Source organism: Archocentrus centrarchus, chromosome 1 (assembly GCF_007364275.1).
Source record: "Archocentrus centrarchus isolate MPI-CPG fArcCen1 chromosome 1, fArcCen1, whole genome shotgun sequence".
Taxonomy (NCBI): domain Eukaryota; kingdom Metazoa; phylum Chordata; class Actinopteri; order Cichliformes; family Cichlidae; genus Archocentrus; species Archocentrus centrarchus.
The window spans coordinates 40069367-40091860 of record NC_044346.1 but is presented as its reverse complement, the minus strand read 5'-3'; the positions used below and the strand labels follow the sequence as shown (position 1 = coordinate 40091860).

The following is a 22494-nucleotide window of genomic DNA, read 5'->3' as shown; positions in this document are numbered from 1 at the left end:
AACCACCAACTTTAGCTTTCTGTCAGTGCTCTTAAAGTTATCTGCCTTAGTCAAGAATGACCAATAGATGGAACAGCATGTCTTGGCATGGATGTCCATCAACACTAAAAGCCACCAAATATTGTCTGCTGCCAGAAAAGTTCAACATCAGTTATAGAAAAAAATTAAAGTTTGGATTTGCCATCTAACAGCCAGAGAGTTACCAGCATGTCAGTAAACTGGCATTTTTTCTTCCTCCTCTTTAATAAATAGATGAAGTCTGCGCTACCACTCCCCTCTGTGTAGTCACAGATATGACAGTAACAAACTCAGTTCTCCTCATACACACTACAATGACACATTGCACACTTATAAAACAGGCTCTAAGTGGTGCTGTTGTAGAAAATTTCATTCATATTAAACATCCCATCAAATCCTGTGTAAGAACATATGGATGCAGCCATCGTCACATCACCAACATGTCTGCAGACTGTTTTCAAGCCCTGATTTCAGCATTTTCAGCATCTTTTTGCTTAACGCTCGTGCTACAAAGCGGTTTGCAGGGTGTCTTCATAATTAACAGTGATATTGAATTGGATGCTAATTTTCGCTCCCACTGTATAGCAGAGCCCAATGGATTTATTGGTGAGCTGATATTATTGGCCGATATTAGCTATTTGTCAGTATATCAGTATTGGCATTTATAGCAGCTGATAAATTTAAACAGTGAAGAAGACTGGAGAAACACCTTTCAACCATATTATTCCAGTTTCTCCCGCAGCGGGCACTGGGGCAACGTCCCTGTTGGTCACAACAAACACAACAACCAGCTGAGCAGAGTCAGGCAGAGTGGAAGCAAAAACGAAATAACTACACATAACAGATATTTAAGAAATCTGTATGTTTCCTGTGTTTGAGAGAGAAAACTCAGCTGAGATATTGGAATATCAGTCAGGGTCTTAGCACTGACAAGATGAAACAGCAACCACCTCCCACCTAAAGAAGTCTTACTGTAGTTTCTACAGGTGAGTTCTATCAAAATTCACCTGTATTACAGATATATCTTTTTTGTACTATTCTGTATGTATGAGATGTTTATGTTTCTGTGATAAATGTGTCTATTTTATCACGGTTCTCTATGGATACCAAGTGGTAATCTTGGCATTAAAAACATTTTTACAGTCTGGTACAAAATATAGTTTTCATTTCTACAGATATTTCCCCTTTATCTATGCTGCATCTATGCGGCCAGCGGTATGCCGCTTCTGGAGTCGTGACATTTTCCGATACTGTAACGGCCAGCCGTTTGCAGAAAGTGGCCAATGCCGGTGCTGAAAAGGTCTGCCGGTCGGTAAAAGTGGCCAATGATATGCTGTGCTCTGCTGATGCTGTAACAGTCAGCCAGTCTGCAGGAGTGACCTGCTGCCATTCCCAAACTAAACCTGTGAATTTTTTTATTTATTTTTTCGGCTTCATTAGATGCAACCTCTTTGTTAACACTTTGTTTGTACACAGGATAAAACTGAATAATGTGACAGTAGTGTTTTGATTTTCATGCAAGGTAATTCGAAAACTTTGCATTATACAAAACATGAAACCACTCTGGTCCTCCTGTTTGTTGGTGACATGCTTTTGATGATGAAGGCCTGATGCAGCAGCTCATAGCTGAGTCAGCCTTTGCAAATAAGCCTGATTAATCAAATAGCGATAAAGGGCTCAGTTATTGAACATGTTCAAGTAAACGTCTACATTAATCTAAATGTATCCTGTGTACAAAGTGTTAACAGAGAGGTTGCATCTAATGAAGCCAGAATTCATAGGCATAGTTTGGCAACAGCAGCAGATTGCTCCTGCAGACTGGCTGATCGTTACAGCATCGGCCGAGCGCGGCATATCATTGGCCATTTTTACTCAGTGGCACACCGACTGGCAGACCATTTCAGCGTCGGCAAATGCCACTGTTTTGTTTTGTTTTGTTTTGTTTTGTTTTGTTTTGTTTTGTTTTGGTTTTGTTTTGTTTTGTTTTTTTTTTTTTTGTTTTTTGATTTTTTGTTTTGTTTTTTGTTTTGTTTTGCTTTGCTTTGGTTTGCTTTGCTTTGTTTTCTTGGGTCTAGCTCCTCGATGTGGGTCCTGGTAAAGTGCCGCAGCATCAGGAAGATAGCTGTCTGCTATCAGCTCTGCTAATCTGAGCCACTGAGCTGAAGCTCCCTGCTGTGTTGGTGCTTCTGGTTTAATGCTTTAGTTCTAGTAGTTCTTAATTAGCAGCTGTCTGTGAGCCATACAGTGCTAACCAAGCTTTCCAGCAATAGCTGATAACAATTTACCACCAAAAAGTCAACATGGCAGCGACTGAAATACTAACACTGAGGAGTCGAAGTGCAGAGCCCATGGCTAAGGTGTGCACAGTGGCTTTGTCTATATTTTATGCACAATCTATGAGACTGACTTGCTTTTGGAATCTGTCATTTTAACGTTTCTGCACTGTTGTTCATTTAAGGTAAAGTGATAGGCCGCTTTGTTTAAGTAACTCAGGTTCAGATACTTCATTGCAGTTGTCACAGTCAGCTTCATTTTGACTGAATATTGCTGGTGTTTTGTTTCTTTCATGACTGCCTGTGACGCATGAATGCAGATTTGACTGCAGCGGTGAGATTGGTCAGATCAAAATCTTTTCCATCTTTCTGTTTCTGTGTTTTTGTTTCCTTTTTCACACATTTTGTTTTATTCGAGAGGAATGAATGAGAACACAGCTGCAGAACGTGCTGCATGATTCAGTGTGCAGCTGATGATGTTCATGATGTTTCATCTGTGCTGTTCTGTTGTATTTTCTCATAGAGATAAAGTGGCTGGCATGGTTTTGCCACTTCGGTTTACACTAGACACACACACACACACACACACACACACCCACACACACACACACCCACACACACACACACACACACCCACACACACACACACACACACACACACACACACACACACACACACACACACACACACACACACACACACTTCTGGGGATGCTGTGGTTGGGGATTGTGGACAAATAGAAATTTAGTGCAGAACAAAAGCAGCTCCATTTCTCAGAGACTGACTGAGATCTGAAGATGCACATCCAGTGCCAGCATTTCCCCCTGGGGGGAGGAAAGGTCTTGAATAATCAGGCCCCATCTTATCTCAAAGACCTCATAGTACCATATCACCCCAACAGAGCACTTCTCTCTCAGACTGCTGGCTTACTTGTGGTTCCTAGGATACTTAAGAGTAGAATGGGAGGCAGAGCCTTCAGCTTTCAGGCCCCTCTTCTGTGGAACCAGCTTCCAGCTTGGATTCAGGAGACAGACACCCTCTCTATTTTTAAGATTAGGCTTCAAACTTTCCTTTATGATAAAGCTTATAGTTAGGGCTGGATCAGGTGACCCTGAACCCTCCCTTAGTTATGCTGCTATAGGCCTAGGCTGCTGGGTGTTTCTTTTCATTCACCTCTTTTTACATTGTTTATACCCCACTCTGCATTTAATCATTAGTTATTATTAATCTCTGTCTCTCCCCCCTCAGCAGATGACCCCCCCTCCCTGAGCCTGGTTCTGATGGAGGTTTCTTCCTGTTAAAGGGAGTTTTTCCTTCCCACTGTCACCAAGCGCTGCTCATAGGGGGTCGTTTTCACTGTTGGGCTCTCTCAGTATTATTGTAGGGTTTTTTTTATATAAAGCATCTTGAGGTGACTGTTGTGATTTGGTGCTATATAAATAAAATTGAATTGAATTGAAAGTTTGCTGTAGTAGGTGTTGGTGGGATTTTCATTTCCTGTAATGACAGTTGTTCTCTCAGCCTCCCCAAAACCTTCTGTGTTTATTGGCTGAATCCTGTAACTATCGTTTCATGGCCATGATTTTTCCCTGTGAACTTTGGCCTTGTGACACAAAGTTTGAAAAGTAAGTTTTCTTGTCTGGCGATAGGGAAATAAAGCTAGATTTATGAGTAAAATTTGTAATGTGAAAGGATGTTGTTGGGCTGTAATGCTTCAGAATTTTCTTTGCAGTCATTTAGGCTTTTTCAGCCCACTGTAACATCTCATAGAGCGATCCCAACTCCAAAATAGTTAGCTCAGAAATCACTAATCACAGTCGCTCGTGTTCATGGTAACTGCAACCTGGTGCCTGACTGTTTTCCGGACGGGCGATTTAGGCATCTTTTTGTTATGTGAGTATTCCTGGAATGGCGGGAAGTCGGGAAAACAGGGAGAAGACCTGAGTGCAAACCAGGTGTGAGCAGGCAGGAGTAGTTTGTGCTGGCGTAGTGAAGAAAAAGCTTACAAAAGATGGGTTTAATGCCAGTTTGTGTTGACTCTGTCAGCTGGTTAGTTCAGCTTTATGAGGATGACATTCATTTTTCCTCCTTTAGAGTGCTTCTGTCAGGATCTGTTCAAGACTTCCTTCTCACATTCCCGCTGTATTTCTGGTAACATTGCTGCAGATTTCTGTTTTATAATTATTTACAAGTAACCTGTGTTTGAACTCAGCCTAAAGGCAGACCATTGGGAATTGTGTCCGGCTGCCAAATCCTTCATATTCCTCATAAAATAAAATGTGGTTTGGGTTTTGAAGACTCGCTTCATTCACACTGCAGAAAAACAAATACAGCCTGTGATTGGTTCGTCCCGTCTCTAATTATCATGAGTCTCCTGCTCGTCCGTCTAAAGCTTGATGGCCCAAAGTTTGGATTTAGGTGATTGCTGTGAAATTTTAGCTTCATACATCAAAGACTTTTCAGGATCTGATTTCTTTGAAAGTGCTCCATCACTTCCAGCATGTTTTTCCACTTTGAAATAGCCTGAAATTCCACTGGCCTTTGGTGCCATAGAATTGAGTCAGGATTCATTCTGTCCTGTAAAGTCCCATATTGGACCTCACACTAATAAAAAGATTCACATCCCAAAAGATAAAACTATATGGAATATAGCTGTGTTTCACAATAATGCAAAAGAAAATATTTAAATTACTTTTTAACATGAAATTCTTGGTCACAAAAATGAAGAAATGCTGTGTTCATTCAGCGTTCTTACTGGACTGAACAAATATGACCAGCTGTACCACACAAACAAGGATATGAGTCGGTATAGATAGAACAAAAATCTGGAGTTTCCAGATAGTACTTGAATTAGAACTGAGAAAATAACTTTGTTAAATACAAGTAGACCCATATTGTAGGCATGCATGTTGCCGGGGGGATTCTTATAATTCAGGTTCAATTTAAAATATGCTCATTAAAAAACAAGAAGAAACACAACAATGTGGCCTTTGCATATATATTACAGTTCTGCAGCTTTCATTCCGGTGGGCAGCATGCTGTGGTTTTAGGGTTTGGTTCTTTGGGTTAGGGGTTAGGGTTGGGCTGGGGAGGAGGTTGGTTTTGGGAAAGAAATGCGAGGACCTGGCCCCACATAGTGCACGGGCCATCGTGGGATGGGTGTCTGGTGCCCCCCATTAAAAAAAACTGCCCGTTCTTGGGTTTTAATATGGACACTTTTGTTTCCCTCGATGCTTCGGCATGTTCTTTGCCTTCCTCGGGCTCGAGGCCCTCTGCACCTCGCTTTGTCTTTGTTTCACCTTTTTTGGTCTTCTTTTCACTTTTTGTGTTTCTGTGTTTTGTTTCTTTCTGTTTGTTCTCTTTATCTTCTGTTTCATTTCTATCTGTTCTCTTTTCCTCTGTTTCTCTGATTGGTGGGTTGGGTTAGGGTCTTGTATCAGATGACTAATTATGCAACTTAACCTGACGTACAACACTCCTCCAGGACAGTGTCTGTGCCGACAGTGTGTTTAGAAAATTAAAAGTATGCATATATTTGACAAAAATATTTTCTTAATCATAATTAGTGTACCCTCTCTAATTATAGAGATGGTATTTGGATTAGACCATCGACTGATATTTTTGTGTTTGCGGTACAGTTTGTCATATTTGCTGAATCCAGCATGAAATTTGGATGAAAACAGCATTTTCTTCATTTTTGTTACAAAGAATTTCATGTTATTAAAAGCCCAAAATCACATGACATTCATGCACATGATGAGTGTAAGTTAACTTCAGTTCACAGCTGCAGATAGATAGAAAAACTATAAAGTCTCAGTAAACAGACATGGATGGTCTAAATCAGTGGTTCTCAAACTTTTTCCAGCATGCCCACTTCGCCAGATGAAATCTTTTCATGCCCCACGGGAAGTGCTGTCCAGTGGGAGGCGGGCATGACGGCTCTCTGTACATAAGAAGACGGTGGAGAATTTCACTAGTCACTGTGCTAACATACCTGCTAACTTACCTGCTAACATACTGTTAATGTAGGCTAACACACCTGCTAGCATTTCCTTGTTCTGCGGTGAGAATTAATCCGATGTTCAACATTTCTTCTGGTGACTTTTCTCCCAGGTCGTTCGTGCCCCACAGTTTGAGAAACACTGCTCTAAATGCAAATTTATTTATTACTAATTTCTGTAATTAATAAACAGACAGAGAAAAAACTAAATAAATAAATAAAAGTAAACAGCACTTTGCTATGGAGGACCAAAAGATGAAATTAAATAAAAAATTCACTTTAATAAAAAACAAATGAAATATCCTGAGTGGGGTTAGAGGTCATGGGATCATTTAGTGGGTTCATCCTCTGACAAGCAAGAATGTGCTCAGCACTATTCATGAAACTGGATCCTCAAATCTTGCGTGTGTGCGTGCGCGTGTGCGTGCGTGTGTGTGGGCATTTGAGAACAGTTGTGGTAGTGTCCTGCAGATGGCGCTACAGGACTATGTTAAAGGAGAAGTGGTCACTTAAAGTCTGAATGTGGTTTTGTGGAAGCTGATGTGGAATCACTGAATTTCACATTAAGCTCATTTTGTATTTTCACCTCATTTTCATTTTTCTACGCAGAACTTTCTTCATGGGTGTGGTTTTATATTAATTTTGTATCCATTTATAATTTTTGGGTTAATTTGAAAGCTATGCGACCATTAATTTACAGATAGGTCAGGTTTGGTCCTCCATACTTGGTGGCTGCTGTTTACAGGCTGGACATTGTGACATCATCAGTGACACTGTACTTTATCCACAATGAAACGTGACAGCGTTTAAGCCGTCGTCAGTGGGAATCATTTGCATAAATCCATTTTTAGCACTATTTTAGCGAGCTCTTCTTTGACTTTCCTTTGTTTTCGCGCCAGTTGTCATCTCTAGACTCAGAGCAAGCTTGTCTGCTGCCAACCATCGAGGACTGCCATTCTCTTTTCTTCGTCAGTTCTTTTCCCCCTCCCACATAACTACTGATGCCTTTGCCCCCAACCTATCGCTTTAAAAGTACACAGTATGTCAAGTTTGACTCACCTGAGGAGACAAAGAAAAGAGCGAGGGTGCCATTGGGACAACACGAGAAGAAATAAAGTGATGTTTCGGGGTAAGCACAGTTTAGGAATAGTCCTTTACCTCTGTTCTCTCACTGAATTTCTGTTCTTCCTCTTCCTTTTTCCTCTGTTCAGACATATTTCCTCCTTTTTTCCCTCCATCGTGTGTCTGTGTTTTGTGTGCTTGATGACTCCATCTCTCTTTTGTGTTCCTTGTTTCTTTTTGTATCTCCAATGATGATTTTTCATTCATAAATCAAAAGCTCAAACTGTCCAGGCTCAGACTGTTGTAGACTAGTGAGATAGAGTATGTGCAGTGCTCGTGCTGGTGCCTTTGTGTCCTTTTAAACTGCTTTGTCGGGGAAAGTATCTTCATCATCATTTTCCCAGTTAGAGGGATGCTAGTCTGATCCACAAAGCTAGTCTATTGGCTTAACTGTCCAGTTCAGCTTTTCATAGCTTCTAAATAGTCTCTGGTAGTTGTAACTGTAGCCAGAGTGCCAGGTTTACACCAGCACTCCCACAGCTTCTCTCCCCCAGCTCCTATCCTCACAACATTTAAGCTGAAGGCTTTTGACAGGAGTGAGCATCAGCAGCTCGCTCCTGTTTAATGCCTGTTCATGGAGGGGAAGGAGACCAGGGCAGGAAGTCAAACCAATGTTAGCTGTAGGAAAATCTCAAATTAATTTTTTCATAAAGAATCAATTTTCACTTTTTTAACCTCGCCTCCCTCTCTCTGATTGGTCTGTTTGCAGTTGGAGGAGGACAGGCACCAACCACGCTCCAACCAGCTGAGGAGGCTGGCCTCCTATGTCTTCTCCTCCTCCACCCTTGAGACTGAACAGTATCCCCACGGAGGAGGCAGCTTCATCCAGAGGAGCCGCTCAGCTGAGAGCAGCCCTGCACACATCACCGCCGCCGCCGCTTCGACCCGGCGCCGGCACGCCGGGACTCTGCCGACACCCGGCAGCCCCCGGAGCAGACACTCGGTTCTGAACGCGTCACGGGCGCAGCTGCAGCATGTGTTAGCGAAGCTCATGAACAAGAACAACAGCTGAGAGGACTGAGAGATGGACTCAAACACACATTAAACACACTCGTGTGAAGTACACAGATACACGCACACACCTACACACATGCTGTATGCAGGGTTGGTCACACCACCTTTGGGGCCTGGTGCCGTTTGGCCTCTCTTCCTCCCACTCCACTGTAGTGCTCCACCTTTGTGTGCCACAGTGAGCATCATTTCATGTACAGCTGCTCTCATTAAGGGCACCAACTACTGCTATTATTATTATTTTATGAGCCATTAATCCATAAATCTTTAACATTTATTTCATTGGTCCTCAATAAAATCTGACGAGCGCTTCAGAAGGCTCTCAAATGTTGACGTGTGTTAATTTCAACTTTAATTTAAAGCATCCTGATGAGCTGGGAGGATGTTTGGAGATTGTTTGGCCTCGTGTCAAAAACAAGAAGTAAACAAACTTTCATATTTAGCATATACTGAATATTTCTGGCCAGCTCTGCATATACAAAGCTCCATATGAATGTACACATGAATAAAGCAGATGTAATAACCACAGCACACCGAGAGCCACATGCTACTGAAACACAACAAGCCATATTACTGGCACCCAGCAGCACTGCTGAGCTGGTAAACACACAGTTTCACACATGCACATTCACCATCACGTAGCTCTGACAACTACAAGAAGAGGATCAGGAGAAAAGAAGCAAAGTGCTGAAGATGGGAAACATTTTCCATGCAATAAACTCTAACAAGCCTCTCTGCAAACCTGATGTTGCACACGCCACAGACCGGCAGACTGGTGTAAATAATATGAAACTGAATGCTTCCTTCTTGCTTCTGTGAAGAAGAGGAGCGTGAAGCGGAGCGGGGCTGCTAACAGACTGTTAAGCTTTACAGTATCTGCACATTTCTTTATTTCAGTCCTTTTCTGCTAAAATCAAAGCGATCATCACCAAATGCAGGTTCATCCCACTGAGAGTTTGGAGCCGGATCGAGCAATACGCAGTGACCACGTCACAGCGCGCCGTCACCTGCAGCAAAGCAGCCATTAAAAACATCTGACTCTGACTCTGAGTTATTAAATGCTGCGTGGGGGGGAGGGTCTGTGAAAAGTGATTCAGCATCTCCGATTCGAGCTTTTAGAAGACAAACTGTGGGTCTTCCAAAACATAACTAGTGGATATGAACCCACATATACATTAATATACATTTAAAGACCATTTCACAGGATAAATTCACAACTCCAAAATGTATAAAATCATAACATTTGACGTGAATTATCCACAATTCATGTCATATATTAAAAATCAATACGTGGTCAATAAATTAACAATAAAGGAAAGACAACAATTTCTCTGCAAAAGAAAAATAAGAAAAAAAGACAAAAACTTTTTTCTTCCTGAATGGATAAATGATTTATATTTGTAATATTCAAAAAAGTTTGTTTATGTTAAACAAATAATTTTCTGAGTTGTTTTCTTTGTGCCGGGGCTGAGGGATGTGTGACGAACGCCTGACTTCATCTGATTTTTGCACGTTCACGTTTATGCGTACTCGTAAATGAAGTTCTAACTTATTAAGAATTATTGGTGCTGGTTTCAACAGTTACAGTTGCGTCAGTTTGTGAAGTGTTTGTCTGTTCAGGATCAACGATGGCGATGCGAGCCACGCAGGATGTGTGATAATGTTTTGTTGAACCGTCACTGATCGGTGGTTCCCTTTTATCAGTTTCTTTTCCATCGAGCACACTTTGCATCCACTCACCGGGGCTGCAGATTTGTGTGGAATGCAGCAGGCATTGCTGTTTGCACTCACCTGCTTGTGTGGAGTTTGAGGCATTACACAGCACGGCGGTGCCGGTCACTGAGCCCGACTCCCCAGTGTCAGAATGAGCGCAGTGCTGACATTTGTTGTTTGCTCTGAACTTTAGAGCGTTAGATGGATTCATACAGTTATGTTTGCGTTTGAGTTGAATCCAGGTCTTCCAGAGTCGATCCTCTTTTCTTAGTTGTATGTGGATTTATGTCGGGAGAAGTTCTGAAGTGTTTTTCTGAGGTTTCGGCTCTCTGGTTTTCAAAAGCCATCAGTCTCTAACTGGTCATTGAGGAAAGTAGTTCTCACTGCTTCATAAACAGCAGTGAGTGTTTTTTTTTTTTATCTTAATTCCATTTCCAGAACTATTTTCTCATCGCTGCTTTTCACTGAGAAGGCCACAAAGGGGTCAGGCTGAGCTGAGCCGAGGATCTGACTGCATGAAAAACAGATGCAATAAGTGAAATGTGATAAAAAAGCAAAAAAGAGACATTTTTAATAGATTTTTTTTAACATAATGGAATCATGCCAGGTTTTAGACTGATATCTGTTAGTTTCAGGGACAGTGTCCAGTGAGAATCTACTCACAGAGACTTGAAGTATCCTTGAAGAGTTTTGAAAATCAATGCCATGAAATATGATGAGAGGAAAGCTATAAGAACAGAAAGCAGTGGCAGCCTGATAGAAAGGAATCAATCAAATGGAAGATTCCCGAATCAATGAGCAGAAATGAGGGATAATAAAATTGACCAAACCCCCATTATGACCACAACATAGATCCAATTGAGCAGAGTGAGGGAGCGTTGATCTTTGAGTCAGAGGCTGTTACATCATTATAAATGCAGACAGGGCGTGCTTCAGGGCCATCTGTCAGTCATCTGAAGTTCTTAGCACATTTGTTTGGTGTAGACACTTTACATCCAGTGACCAAGCATTTGTAGAGATGCTCTAATCACACATTTCTGTTGCTTTTAAGAAGTAACAATAAAATAAATATCGCTTAACCAGAGACAAAAACATCCATGTTTATGGGGACAGTTAATGGTTCTTCATTTTGGAGAACTTGTTGGAAAAACTCCCCAAACAAACTCTCTAATTTAGATAAACAACAGAATCTGTAAGCGATGGAAAAGATCTCAGAAATAGAAGATTTCTGGCTTCTATTTGGTTTTTTTTGTAGTTTGAGTAACATCCCGTCTGTCAGGCCTGCAAGCATTTTTTATGTCCACTTTGAATATCCTGAACATAATCAGTGCTTATTCAGAGGTAGAAAAAAAGGTGTGTGTGTGTGTGTGTGTGTGTGTGTGTGTGTGTGTGTGTGTGTGTGTGTGTGTGTGTGTGTGTGTGTGTGTGTGTAGAAAACCTTTTTGAACTACATTTTGGTTGGTCGTCCCCCCCTTCCCATGATACTCTGATAGCAGTGAGCAGTGGTCTGTGGTATGCTGCTGGTAATAGTTAAGCTGCATCTCCTGAACACAAACTCTTAATCTGGCCTCATGTCTCTGGATGGGATGAGATAGGATAGGATAGGATAGGATAGGATAGGATAGGATAGGATAGGATAGGATGAGATTGGATGCGATGGGATGCGATGGGATGGGATGGCCAAGTTGTGCAATGAAAGCCAAACTGTTGCTTTCTTAATGTGTTAAAGGGCTACATGAACTAAATATGCACCACGTGCTCTTTTCGTTAGCTTGTATTTGAGGCATTCTTCCTCTGCTGACACTAATTCAGCTCCAGCCTAATGGGAAGGCTGAGTTTGTTTTCATGCTGCTTCACACTGAGTTCAGGACACCCTGCACATTTTATATTACACAGCATAACAGTACAACCACTCTGAGAATGTATGAAGTGGACTAGCTGCTAACTTTAAACTTTATTTTGCATGCCAGCAAAATGATTTACCTACCATACAAGATTGTCACAAATCCACGTCCATGTTCTGTCCTGTGCCACCATGCAGGCAGGACTCCATTCAGTTACAAACAGGCAGTAGAAACATGTCAGCATGCTTATTCTGCTAACAGAAGGATCTGCAGTATGATGGTATCTTGTACCAAGACTGTTCACCAACTGTTGCCATTCTTTGCATGACATCTGCTGTTGGTGCGACATGCACACGTGACTGTAAAATGACAGCACTGTACTGTAACTGTCTCTGCACCTCCGACTGAAAGACGTCTGTGATTTTTCTGTAAATAATTCACACCTATAGGAGATACTCACGGATCAGACCTGTTGAGCTCCTAGCTGATGATAAACAGTGGCGGGAGCCTTTTTTAGTCTTCATAGCTCCAGAATGCACCATATCACATTTTTTATGTAGTGTTTTTATGACGATTTACATTAAGTATTTTCCAGTTAGAGGAGTAACAACCTGTGAAATCACAGTGCTTTAGGGTAGTAGGGTTGCTCTGGATGGACAGATAGTCTCATTTTTGCTGTATTGGACATAATTTTGCAGATGCTGATAGGATTTAATTCAGTTGCATCATTACAAAGATACAATGATGCAACTAGAAAACCATTCAAATTTTATTTGGCAAACTGAATTTTCTCTAGGTTAGTGCCTGATTCTTCAGGACCATTAAACCACAGTATTTAAAACTTAATTTTGTTTGTCATAGTTGAAATAATCAATAATCTATAATATAAATGTGCATAAGATGTAAAGACTGAAAACAGGCTGCAAACTTTTCATGTGTAGTGCAATTAAAGGACAGGTGAGGATGGGAGTGAGGTTTTAAAGTGTTTTTAAATGCATGGTGCTGTGAGCAAATATATTGTTTGTAATCAGCTGAATTATTGATTTAGTAAAGACCAGAATGAGGGGAGATATATATATATATATATATATATATATATATATATATATATATATATATATATATATATATATATATATATATATAAAATCCAGCTGCTATTATATATGTATACAAGTGTATACAAGTTTTCTTTTTTTGCCTGGTATGTAGGTGTGTGATGGGTACTTCTCAGTGGTCAAATCCAATAAAAAATGGACAGTGTTTCTAAGCCCCTGAAAACTCGATGTTTTCAAAGTTGTTATTACCTGGAAGAATAACCGTTTATGTCACATTACAGCAGTTTTGGAGCGATCACGTGATTGAGCAAAAAAAGGTTAAAACTGTTAAAGTCTGCCATGAAAAAGATATGATTCACAAAATAAATGTAAAGAAAAAACCTACAACACATTCATTCTTTTGCATATTTAATGTGTTCCTGTTGATCTTTATGAGCTAACAGGGTGATGTACAGAAAATGTAGAGATAACATAGAGAGATTACACTGTGTCCATGTTAGCTATGTTTTAGCCACATACATAGACTTGTCAGTCAGGTGAGCATGGACCTTATTAATCACAGCTGTCACATAAAATCATTCAGAGCTTCAGTAATTCTCAAGGAAACATTCAGACCCCACCCCACCCCGGGATCGATATGGAAACCATCTCTGAGTGTTGGTATAGAGCTACACATCAAAAGGCAATTAGCCTAGCTTAGTGCAAAAACTGGAAGCAAGGGGATACTGCCAGCTCAGCTCCTAACTTTAGCCTGCATGTACAAGCTTAGACTCAAGCCTAGAGACCAGTTGGTGACCACCTGACAGACTTCGCATGGGAAAAGTGTTGAACTGTGAAAATCGATTGGTGAAGCCCCAGTCACCCATGCCTAGAGACTAGTTATTGACCCCCTTGAAAAATGTATATTCCAAGAGAGCTGGTGAGTGGTTGCTTGCTGTTGCTAGGTGAAATTAGTCACAGAGTTATATGAAGTTAGTTATGAGTTATATAAAAATCTTGCAGTTACCTTGGACACTAGCAGTTGCCCATAGTGTGCATGGAAGATGACAGCTTGTATCTTTGTATCTGTACACTTGTCAAAAAAGTGCAACACTAGCTAGAAGCAGTGACTGTCTTTGAAGTACAAATGTTGGTTTGGGCAATAAGGCACAACCTCTACTCAGTTTCTGCTTTGCACTTTGTAAGTTTCACTGCCACTTGGTGGTTTGCTAGCGAGTGTTTGCAGACAAATCAGCATCTTCATGCAAACTGTGAGTAACTACAATCGCAAAGAGGTTTTTGGTGCAGCACCCTTTTTGCAACCAATTTCATAGCCAACAACCATTCACCAGTTGGTTGGGGAATTGCCATTTTTCCATAGCAGCCAGAGGTTTCCAGAGGGTCTCCAGGCCTGCGTGATGGAGGCCGTGTACAAACTGAGATGTTGGTCGGATCCTGTGGGGTCCTCGGACTGCCATGAAAAGAATACATCTGCAAAGGATACCAGAACAAATGTACAGATACAAACAGTGCTAAAGAAATAAACATTAAAATATGCATTTTAATATATTTTTATATATTTCTTCAAATATATTTTGCTTATTTTTGTACTTATGTTTCTTTTGAATTCATTGTTTTAAATTCCAGCAGGTCATCGAGTAGTTGCAGTGCTAAAAAATAGAATAAAAGAAATCAGCATTTGAATCAGCTGTTCATCATCAAACATGAATACAATGAAACTGAGTTGTGGGAGGGAGGACGTGTTTCTCCTGTGATGAGCTCGGCTAACGGCTCACGCTCTGCTTCCAGTCTTTGCTCTGAGCAACGCTTCAAAGGTCACGACAGGAAAAGAATTCCATAACGTGCCTGAATGTTCCTTTAACATTTTTGCAATAAAAGCAGATTTCTGTAGGTAAAGAAAAGAGGACTGAAGACCTCACAGTGTTTGTTCAGTGTGATGATCCGTGAGTGTCTTTCACATGTACAGTAAGCATTTTTTTCTATCACTATATGATTGTACAGTACTGCTTGTATCATTTACAGGTAAAGCATGTATTTTAAGCTTTTGTAAATCCAAATGATAACCATGTACATATATACAGAACTGTAGAACATAATTAGGTTTTCATTTAATCTCTAATAGCATGATAATTAGCGGGATTTAGTATGTATGTACAGGCTGGATGTTAAATCTTGAAGAAGGGAAACACTTGAAAATCACCTGAATATCCGACTGCGTGCTATCTAAGGATAAACTCTGCAATGCATTTTTTGTGCCTTTTATATTAATGTATGTAATCTAGACAATCTTGAAAAGCTTGTGTTCAACCAAAATGACATTAAAATGGGTTTAGGGGAAAACATACCCATCTGTCTTTCTTTCTGGGAGGGGTGGTTACTGATGCACTGTCAAGCTTCTGGCTTCCTCCAAAACATGAGCAGTTCTTCTGGTGTCTGACACCATGAATATGAACGTAGTTTAATGTGAAGTCTGTTCATCGTGTTAGAACTGAGAAGGTAAGAGAAATAAGTTAAACCCTGCAAACTATCGATGGAATGGCTTTCAGCTGCTCTGACATCCACCTGCAGCATAATCCCACTGTGGGAATCTGCTGTGGAATTCTGTACATACAGTATGTTAGAGTTAACTTACAGTAACCAGCTCAACCAGGAGCTGTTTGCCAGCAAATGGTGAGATTATTAATGTGTTCCATCTGATTAATATTAGATGAATACTATTAGCCAACAACTCCAATTCCAAGGACATGTGGATGCTGTATAAAATGTAAATAAAAATAGGATACATTCATTTGCAACTCTCATATAGCCATATTTTATTTAGCATAGAAACATGTCAGATTTTAAATGAAAAAAAAGTATCATTTAACAGCAGCCTGTAAACATCCAGGAGCAGCTGCTGGGAGAGGAATGGTGTCCCATTCCCGCCTGACAGAGCTGTGCTGCTGTGATGGATGCAGTATGTAGTTTAACATTATTGAGCTGAAATATGCAAGGCTGTCCCTGAAAAAGACGCCATCTGGATGTGAGTATATGTTGAAGCCTGCATGTACCCTTCAGCATTGATGGTGCCTTTCCAGATAATGCATGTCCACACCATCAGAGATGCAGTGCTGATAACAAGCATGATGAGGTCTCTTTCCTCTTTGGTTGGAGGAGGATGCAGCATCCATGTTCCCACTTTGCCTCCATCCATTTTAAATGAGCTCTGGCCCAGAGGACGTGGCGGTGTTTCTGGATCATGTTCACATGCGGCTTCTTTGCATGAGAGAGGTTTAAGCTGTGGATGGCACGGCTGTGCTCACAGCTGGTGATTCTGAGCCCGTGCTGTGATCTCCATCCAGAATCAGGCCTGTTTTCACTGCAGTGCAGCCCGAGGGCCCGAAGATCATCCAGGACTGATTCTCACCCTTGTCCCCTGCACACAGAGATTTCTTCAGATTCTTGGAATCTGTTGCTGATATTATGCGCTGTAAATAATGCACTGTTCAAAGTCTTTACAATTTTAAATCCAGAATGTTATTGTGAAATATTTTGTGCAGACTGGGGGACCTCTGTCCATCAGACCTCATTTATTTTCTTTTTTGGACCACCGACTTTTCCAGCTTTTTGTTGCCCCCATCCCAACTTTGCTGTTCCTGTCATCAAAGTAGAAATGACTTTATTTTTTTTCTTAAATGGTTCATTTTCTGAATGTAAACATTCAATATGGTTTCTGTTTTCTATTGTGAAGAGAATATGGTTTACATATTCTCAGTTTACAGTGTCACAACTTTTTTGAGAATTGTGGTTGTAATATTTTATATATATTGAATATTGAACATTTTTGTGTTCTCAGGGATATGCTGAGACACATGATTGTGCCTCATATGTGCTCCTAAGCCTTTTGTGGGTTCATAGGTTATATATGTTAAAATTAATGAGTCCTAGACATTAAGCTCATGCACTGTAATTTGTCAAAGCTAAAGGAGCTTAATAAAGGGCTTCCATGATATCTGTGTTCTGAGCTGCATGCTGCCTCACTTTGAGTTGACTCACTAGTAATACAAAATGTTGTTGCATTGCTTCTAGGTGTTGTTGCCCACTGAGCAGAGTGGCTTGTTGCCTCCCTCTCCAGACTATCGGACGAAGGGCCAGAGTGATGAGAAGGAGCATTTTCACATCCTTCCTCAGCTGCAGGCCAAGAGGGCTGACTTCCTAACTGTCATGCTGACTGGTACCTTGCCTCAGCGCCGGAGTTTTACCACACCGGATGAAGAAGTTCCAGAACCCTCAGGGCCAAAGGATGACGACGTTACAAAAAGTGAGTCCAACAGCGAGGCGAGTCAGAAAAGTACCGAACGTAGCCAGGATGCTGCACCTTCAACACTCATGGCTGAGGACCAGAGGGGCCAAAAGGAGCACGCCTCAGCCGGTGACGCAGACCCAGACCTGGAGGATGCATCCAAAACTCTTGTCCTGTTCTCACCAGGAGACACTCGCAAGTCTCCCTCTGGTGGGGATCATGCTCTGGATGGTGAGTTGGCTACACCGTCTGCTCTAACTTCCCGCAACGACCGCCTTCTAGTCGGGGAGGCAATACAGCCTGAACCTTCAGAGACTGACCATTTATCCCCAGCTCTCAGGTCAGACCTGAGGCCTTCCACACCCATCGCTCCTGCTTCACCTCCCTTCACCAAAGTTGAGCGCACCTTCATTCATATTGCCGAGACATCACACCTCAATGTCATGTCTTCCAAGGAGAGCGACCGGGAAGTCGTTGCCGCCGTGAATAAATCAGACGTAGAAGTCGACACCCATAAGAATGAGGAGGGAGAACTAATGACGGAAGAGTCTCCAGAGGAGCCAGTGGAAAACCAAACTCGGCCAGTTGACAAATACCCCAAAACTGAGAATGGCCCGTCTACTGTGCTGGCCCAGTCTTTGGAGCCTGTTCCAGAATCCATGTCACCAAGTCATGGAAATAATGATTGGTCACAGGAACCTGCAAAACAACCACCACCCAGTGAAGAGGTTGGCAAACTTAAGACAGCAGAATCAAAAGTACTGTCTACCATTAAGCCCAGAATCCGTAGCCGAATTCCAGTGCTTATTTCTGAAGAGGATTCAGGCTCAGAGCAGTCCTTATCCCTCTCAGCTCGGGCCCGGCTTCAGCATCGGGCCAGGCAGCTGGACTTGGCCCACCTGCTGGTCCAGAAGCAGCACAGTCACTGGATGAGGAGGAGGATGCTCTCTGGCACGTCATCGTCGCTGTCTTCGGGGGATGATGAGCGTCGAAGAGCTTCTGAAACCCTGTCCACTGCAGGCTCAGAGGAGGACACGCATACATCGGATGAGTCCAGGAGGAGCTCTCGTCTTAAAACAACTAAAGAGCAAAGCTCCAAGGAGTGCAGGAGCAAGATCCCCAGGCCGGTCACCCCCATAAAGAGGTCTTCAGGGGGGCTCGCTACTGCTGCTCCTGCTGCTCCATCCTTGCCATACTCTACCAAAGTAGTATCATCCTTCATTGATGGGTATGATTTCATTTCTCCCTTATAGTGCACACAGGATTTAAGCAGCTTGATTCTTATTTTTGGAATAAAATAACAATTTGAATGTATTGTTCTGTCCACAGGAATCAGAAAATTGGAGTAAACACTCTAAGCACCCAAAGAAAATCCAAGCCTATTTCTCCCAGATCCTCCTCCACATGTCCCCGTCCCTCAGCTGTCCCTGCTCCATCTGGCAGCCCTCGAATGCCCCTGCGAGTCTTGTTTGGTACCCGACGCAGCCTTAGCTCATCCCACTGCAGGACTGACAGCCCCTCTCCTCAGAGAGTATGCCCATCGAGGCAGCCCCTCTCAGTACGAGCCCCAACTGTCCCCATGCTGCCACCCAGGACTACAACCGCCATGCGGCGCAGCGCCTCACAGGAAGCCACCACCCAGTCCTCTTCTACCACCATGCCTGCCAGGACCAGGCCCAAAACAGCCAGTGCAGCTAAGGCAAAAGCAAACACTAGGGAGAAGGTGGTGCTCGCTAGATAATACCAAGAATTTGTGAATAATCAGTCTTCGGACCAGCTACGCCTCAAAGGTTTTCACCTTATTCCATATTAGACTGTGATGCTACAATGACCTCTTTGAGTTTCTGTTTGTTAATGAGAACTGGTTCTCAAACATTTTACCTGGTAAAATAAAGGTTGGCATTCATTTACTATATACAGACATCTTTTCTTTCCAAGGACAGCTGATTGAACTGACTACATGGGCTTCCAGTTATCTTATTGTTGTACAGGAGCATTGCCGCCACGGTGCTATGGCTACATCTGCTGCTTCCTGCTCAGTCCCTAATTAGACTGCTGTCTGCAGCTGAGAATCTCCGAGAATCTCCAGCAAGTCCAGTCTCAGCTAACACCCTCAGCTTTCCATGGCTATATTACTCCTGTACTAACAGTACCTTACTTGGTTCACATTGCATGGTCAAATATATCACAGGAACATTGAATCTGTAGCCCCTGCCTATTGGCCAAAGGAAACAAAGATTAAAATTGTTTGAATGCCCTTAATACGTTAATGTGAAGAGATTCCTGACTATATCATGTATTCATAATGACTGTGGAGAAAGAGAAGATTTGGATGTGAACGTAAATCGCTCAGACGCTTGCCTACACCATATGCTGTGACAATGGGCATGCTTTAATCATTGTTTCAGTGTTTTTGGTTTGTTTATGCTCTGAATTGTACATAATAGAATCATTTCCCATAAAGACATCTTTATTTTTATCTTGCCAAGCAAAGTATAAATTAAGTCTTTAATCTTTTGTTCCGGTGTGTTGGCACTATGCCCGTTTTTTTACGCATGAGAAAAACAGGGTTAACCACGACAGGAAGTTACACCTGCTGTAGGAGGCGGAGCTGGATGTTGGAGCTCATGTTGTATTTGTATGGGACATCTGGCACTGAGGCATGAAGTAAAGTTTTGGTCATGTGGGAGGACATCGTGTCATTCTTTTCTCATAAACCTAACATGTCCATCACGTGCATTTCCAGAAGTGACCCAGCAAACCTTTTGGTCTTGCATGCCTGTCGTTTGAATGTCCATTTAACGTGTGCTCATGAGTTAGTTCTGAGGTTAGTAGTGCTGACATCTGACCTGTGCTTCTGCTGTGTCCATCACCCACATTGGACACAAAGGTTCGAGGTAAGTAAGAATCACAGGAAAATTTGAGGTTCCCCGAATCATCCCCAAAATCTTATATGCAGGATTCTCATCTGCGTTTGTCTGTGTAGCTCTTTGGTAGAGAAGGGCGGTGGGAATAAAACCAGTGCAGAAGCAATCTCCAGGTGTACGGTCTTCCAAAAAGTGATGGTGTATGTGTTGAAAAAAAATGGTTGAAAAGTTGGCTTTCACAGGAAAGTGAGGGACACCAGAGTTCACCACGCAGAGGAAGAAGTGCAGAAAAAATCATCGAATGATCCGCGACCCTGAAAGAGGATCAACGGAAGACAATGGATGGATGGATACATGAGAGGAAATGGCTGCAGTGTTTTTCATAATTGGTTTTACATCATTACAAAATAGGACTTCTGTCTTCTCCACAGCAGGAAGTGCAGAGTTAAGACATGTAGGGCAGGTCTGCAAAGCTCTGCATACAACTGCTGCAGAACTTCCTCCTGCTGAGCAGCCCACACACCGGCAGGATTCACACCACAGGGTCATATCCCTGTAAGGGACACGTGTCACACGCTGAGACCGTGGCAGTCCACAGCCCCATATAAGGAAATTCAGCATCAACAGCACAATGACAGGAAAGTCATTTTCATGTAGATGTGTGTAAACAACATAAACATGTTTCTATTTAAGAAAAAAAAACACTGTCCTGCAGTTACAGAGCCCCACAAACATTTTTATTTCTTCAGTGGCCCTTGCAGGCCTCCATATGCAATAGCAGTCAGTGTAAAACCAAAACATTTCAAATTCTGTATTAAAAAAGCACAAACAAGCTTTTTTTTTATAGTGATCAGTGACCAGTATTCCCTAGCATGTAGAGAGGGAACGCCATCAGACATGGAAACGTCACCATCTCACCGTACTCGCTTTCTGCAGTTTGAATCACAACTATTTTTAACTACCAACACAACGCTGCTGATCCAGCTGTTTGCAGCTGTTTGCAGGTGTGATTTTATTTCAAACTTGGACCTCAGCACGTGTTCTCTCCCAGCACAAGCAGAAACTGTGAGTGACATGAAGTTCACGCGCTACAGCCACCAGTGGGTTAGGACAGTGTAAACACTGGTAAAATAATATCTGTGTGAACTAAGGCGCCACTCATTACTGCAACAGAACAGAGAAACAGTGAGCTTTTGTTTGCAACAGCAGAAACAGAACCTGATTTTGACTGTCACCAAATGCAGGTCAGCTCCAGCACCACTGCAGCGTTCCCTTCCTTCCTGGGGTCACTCCCAGGTGGGCTGTTAACCTCAGGAAGTCCCCTGAGTCACACAGAACTGTGGCCAGCTATTCTGAAACAACACAAAGGATTTAGCTTTCCAGTCATGGAATATGTGCTGGCTGACATCCATCCATGCATGGCAATTTGTTCATGTGTATGAGGATAGCATCATATTTTAGTGTGTTTATGCCAGAGAGGCTGCAAATGACATATCCAATATATAACTTTATTTACGCCATGCTAATCCTGAGAGAAAAACTACTCAAGTGCCATATGTCTATACCCAAAGCTTCTTTCTAGTTTAACATGTGCACAGTGTTAAAAAATGACTACTTTAGGAAATTCTTTGGACACAGAATTGCACTTAAAAGATGAGCTTGGTATCAAAAAGGAGATCTTTCATATGCTATAACTTGTTTTGACCAGCCAGCTATCCCACATGGTGACCCAACCCTCAAAATTAACCCAAAAAGCCCTTTTTCAAAGTTTTTCCAGTGAATAATGAGAAAAACATCCCAGGTACCAGAACTCGTTTGTGCTGCTCTGTCACAGCCATTATCTTGGTGGAGTTTGGCTGCTGAAACTATGACATCCCATGATACTGGTGCTCACAGCTGGTCATAGAAAAGATCATGCTAAACAGAAGAACAGACCTTGGAGTTGGTGTAAAGTTGATGTGGTAGCTTCAGTGATTGCTTAGCCCGGGAAATCCCATATGACTGTCTTCTGTACTCAAAGTTTATGATTATTAAAATATACTGGGAAAAGAAACAGGGTGATTTAAAAGGAGCCAGAGTTCAACCTACTATTTGAAGGGGCTGTAACTGGGAAAACATTCATAATATGAAGATAAAACTTTGCATGGTTTCATTAATTATACTAAAGTTATTGTGGAAAGGAAAACAGATTCTGAGAGAGTCAGGATTTCATTTTCACACACACACACACACACACACACACACACACACACACACACACACACACACACACACACACACACACACACACACACACACACACGGT

The 22494-nt window shown here is 42.0% G+C and overlaps 1 protein-coding gene across 2 annotated transcripts in view; it reads left to right on the top strand.

Annotated features, from left to right (window-relative positions):
* The window catches only part of ttbk1a (tau tubulin kinase 1a), a 73823-nt gene extending 53812 nt beyond the window's left edge, over positions 1 to 20011 (top strand). For both annotated transcript variants that reach the window (XM_030737837.1, XM_030737827.1), the window contains exons 15-16: positions 17109 to 18550; positions 18652 to 20011. In XM_030737837.1, coding sequence (XP_030593697.1) covers positions 17109 to 18550; positions 18652 to 19063 — 1854 coding nt within the window. In that variant the 3' untranslated portion in view covers positions 19064 to 20011. The remainder of the gene's footprint in view (positions 1 to 17108; positions 18551 to 18651) is intronic.
* Positions 20012 to 22494: the final 2483 nt, after the last annotated feature.